This window comes from Hyposmocoma kahamanoa, unplaced genomic scaffold (assembly GCF_003589595.1).
Source record: "Hyposmocoma kahamanoa isolate Upper Pololo Valley unplaced genomic scaffold, ASM358959v1 232, whole genome shotgun sequence".
NCBI lineage: Eukaryota > Metazoa > Arthropoda > Insecta > Lepidoptera > Cosmopterigidae > Hyposmocoma > Hyposmocoma kahamanoa.
Genome location: NW_020653750.1, coordinates 7184997 through 7187954, shown reverse-complemented (window position 1 = coordinate 7187954; position 2958 = coordinate 7184997). Strand labels below are relative to the sequence as shown.

Genomic DNA, 2958 nt, shown 5'->3' with positions numbered 1-2958 from the left:
TGTGTGTGTGTGTGTGTGTGTGTGTGTGTGTGTGTGTGTGTGTGTGTGTGTGTGTGTGTGCGTGTGCGTGTATGTGCGCGCGCGCGCGTATCAGAATTAGATGGCGCTTGAACATATTTGGAGGTCTACTCTCGTTCTCCGTCCGACATCCGTCTAAAACAATTCCTGTCAAGTAAGTGATATTCGACCAAATTATAAGATGTATGATGCGAATGAAGTCATACTTGCCACTGTCTTTTGATTTTGTCGAGTATTACATTTATTTTATAGTAATTGGTACGGATGTTGGACGGGGAAGGGAGTAACTATAGAATCAGCATCCAGCGCAGACTAAAGGCATTTGCAATAGACCGCAGTAGAAAGGCGAAAGCGCCATTTCGAAAAAAAGGGGAGCATGTTTTAGATTTTCACGGCTGTTCCGAAATATTTACGTCCTGTTTTAAATTCACATTTGAATTATAAAATAATTTTTTTCTACAAAACACCCGATGATATAATAATATCTTCTTTTTATTGATGACGATATTATTATACGACACGGCCAACAGCATGCAGAGGTGGCCACAATTACTTTGATTTTTATTCTATGCCACGATACGAACGGTTTGAAATATAAAGCCTAGCGTGCTGTTAACTATGCTTTGCCACCTTTGTAATAACATCATGTTCATGGTATTTAAACACCTGTTGTCGATTCATTATGTCCGTTGTTTATATCATACAATCTTCATAAGAATACAAACAAGATAACGTATTATAATTTCAGCAAAAGTTATTGAAAATATATAACACGAACATAGAAGGTGAACAATATGCATCATCTATAACTGTTTGCTACTTTTGTGCAGCGAGTTTCTCGGCGACCATAGGTAACAGATACTTGATATGCCAATAGCAACCTACTAGCATAGTATAATAAGACAAAGTGCTCATTGCAGTGTCTCGTGTTTGATATTTACATACTAGCATCACAGATCTCGATTATGGGATTATGAGTATGAACTAGAAATAAAATGCCGAACAATTCTGAATTAGAGGCACTCTTGTTCAAACAACCATAAACACGTGTTATTTCGACACTGGAAAGGTAAAACGTCTAAAGTGCATTTGGCAAATATTACAGCAGAGCGATTAAAAAAAAAAAATATTTGTTATATGGAAAAGCTGAAACTTACCAGCTATCCACGTAACAAATAAAATCAGATTTGTTTTTTTTTCTTTAAACTCTTGTAATATTTTCCAAATGCATATTAAACGTTTTACCTTTCCAAGGCCGATTTGATGTAATTTTTTAAACACTGAGCAAATACTTCAATTCTATAAAATAGTACGTGAGACGACCCGCGTTGTGCAACGCAAATGCACCGCAAGATTGTAAGTATGTGCTTCCCTACACGGCCAAAGCGGCCCTTCGGTACAATCGATCTTACTTTTCCGATCGGTTCACTTTCACTCGCCCGTGCAAGTCGCGCTGCTACACTATTTGTCTTGTTATATTATGCTATTAGCATTGTAAGTTGAACAACATTCTGGGACCTAATTTGCTGGGATATTACGTCTTCTGGTGACCAGCTTTTTAGTATTCTAACTCCATCCTGGATATAATGTGGTGAGGTGCACCGAACTATGTGTGTGTGCAATGAGTGGCCACGTTGGGAATTTGCAAGTACAGCATTCCAACCAATAAAGTACCAAATTTTAGTAATAGTTGTAAAGCGAGATAGTCGTAGCTTTTATAAAAAGTTGTAAACGTGAATCATAAAAAAAACTCTGTATATGTCAAGATTTTACTGACAGGGACAAGAAGAAATGACTTTCCATTTATCTCAACCAGTGATCGTGTGGTAGGGAAGAGTGGAAAAAAATCCACACCAGGGGGCACAACTAGTAGATGGGGGTACAACTAGTAGAGACTAGTGGAACAGGGCCATTTTAGTGCCATGGTCATTTTAGCACCATGCTATTTTTACACTTGTTCATTCGTCTCCGAAACGAATGTTTTGGCCCCTCTGTCCTCACAGGAGACTTACGGAATCGGTATAAATAGTTTCACTAGGTTCGTGTACTTCCTCTAATGGTTTATGCCATATGAGAAAACCACTACTAGGCACGGATCTCTTCTAAGGGTAAGAGATCCCCCACACTAGCGTCTTTCGAGCGCCAGCGTCTTGCCAACGTACGCACAGCGTCGACACGACGTCCGCGTGGCGGTGGTGCACACGCCGGCGCGTCCTCGATGAGCGACTACTGGGGGTCTACTCCCTTTTTTTTTATTTAGTCGAGTATTACTCATTTGACAGTAATTGTTTCGGACGGAGGACGGGAATAGACCCTCTAAATAGTACCGAACGTCGAGTATACGCTGCGCTGGCGTGGCGTCGTCGCCGTGCGTACGTCGGCAAGACGCTAAGGCTCTCAACTCACACTGGCGCAGAGTCGAAGAATCGTGATGCGTCATGTGTTTCGCCTATAGTATATTCATCTATAACGTCTATTTTCCCATTATTAAGGTACAAATTTGTGTTATGCAAGTATGGAAATGGGCGTCGACGCGCGTCACTTGAGCGCAGTGAGGCGTCAGACACCGACCACACTGAGATCCGGGCGCACTAATGCGCCGAGGGTTGTAGTTGAAAAACAGGATGCGACGCGACGCTTCGACTCTGCGCTAGTGTGAGTTAAGCCTAACGCAGGAAAGACGCAAGTTTGGGAGGGTCTCTTAAGGTCATCTTATGCAGAGCTAAATAAATAGTTTTTTCTTTTCGTGGCATTGAAACACTAGAAAGATAAAGTTAAAAATATTTAAATATTTATTATCGTTAAAAACCAAGAACGAAGACTTGCAACAAGTACATAGAAAAATTCGTAAGGTCCACTAGTTCGTTTCGAGGCTTAGTCTGGCACGGTTCGCTGGAAGATGTTGGTTTGAATCCAGCCGGATCACTGCTATTTCGCACG

General features: G+C 41.1%; 1 protein-coding gene across 1 annotated transcript in view; it reads left to right on the top strand.

The window, feature by feature from the left end:
* Positions 1-895, top strand: part of LOC113228645 (protein I'm not dead yet-like) — an 11289-nt gene extending 10394 nt beyond the window's left edge. The window contains exon 6 of the mRNA XM_026462002.1: positions 767-895. Coding sequence (XP_026317787.1) covers positions 767-895 — 129 coding nt within the window. The remainder of the gene's footprint in view (positions 1-766) is intronic.
* Positions 896-2958: the final 2063 nt, after the last annotated feature.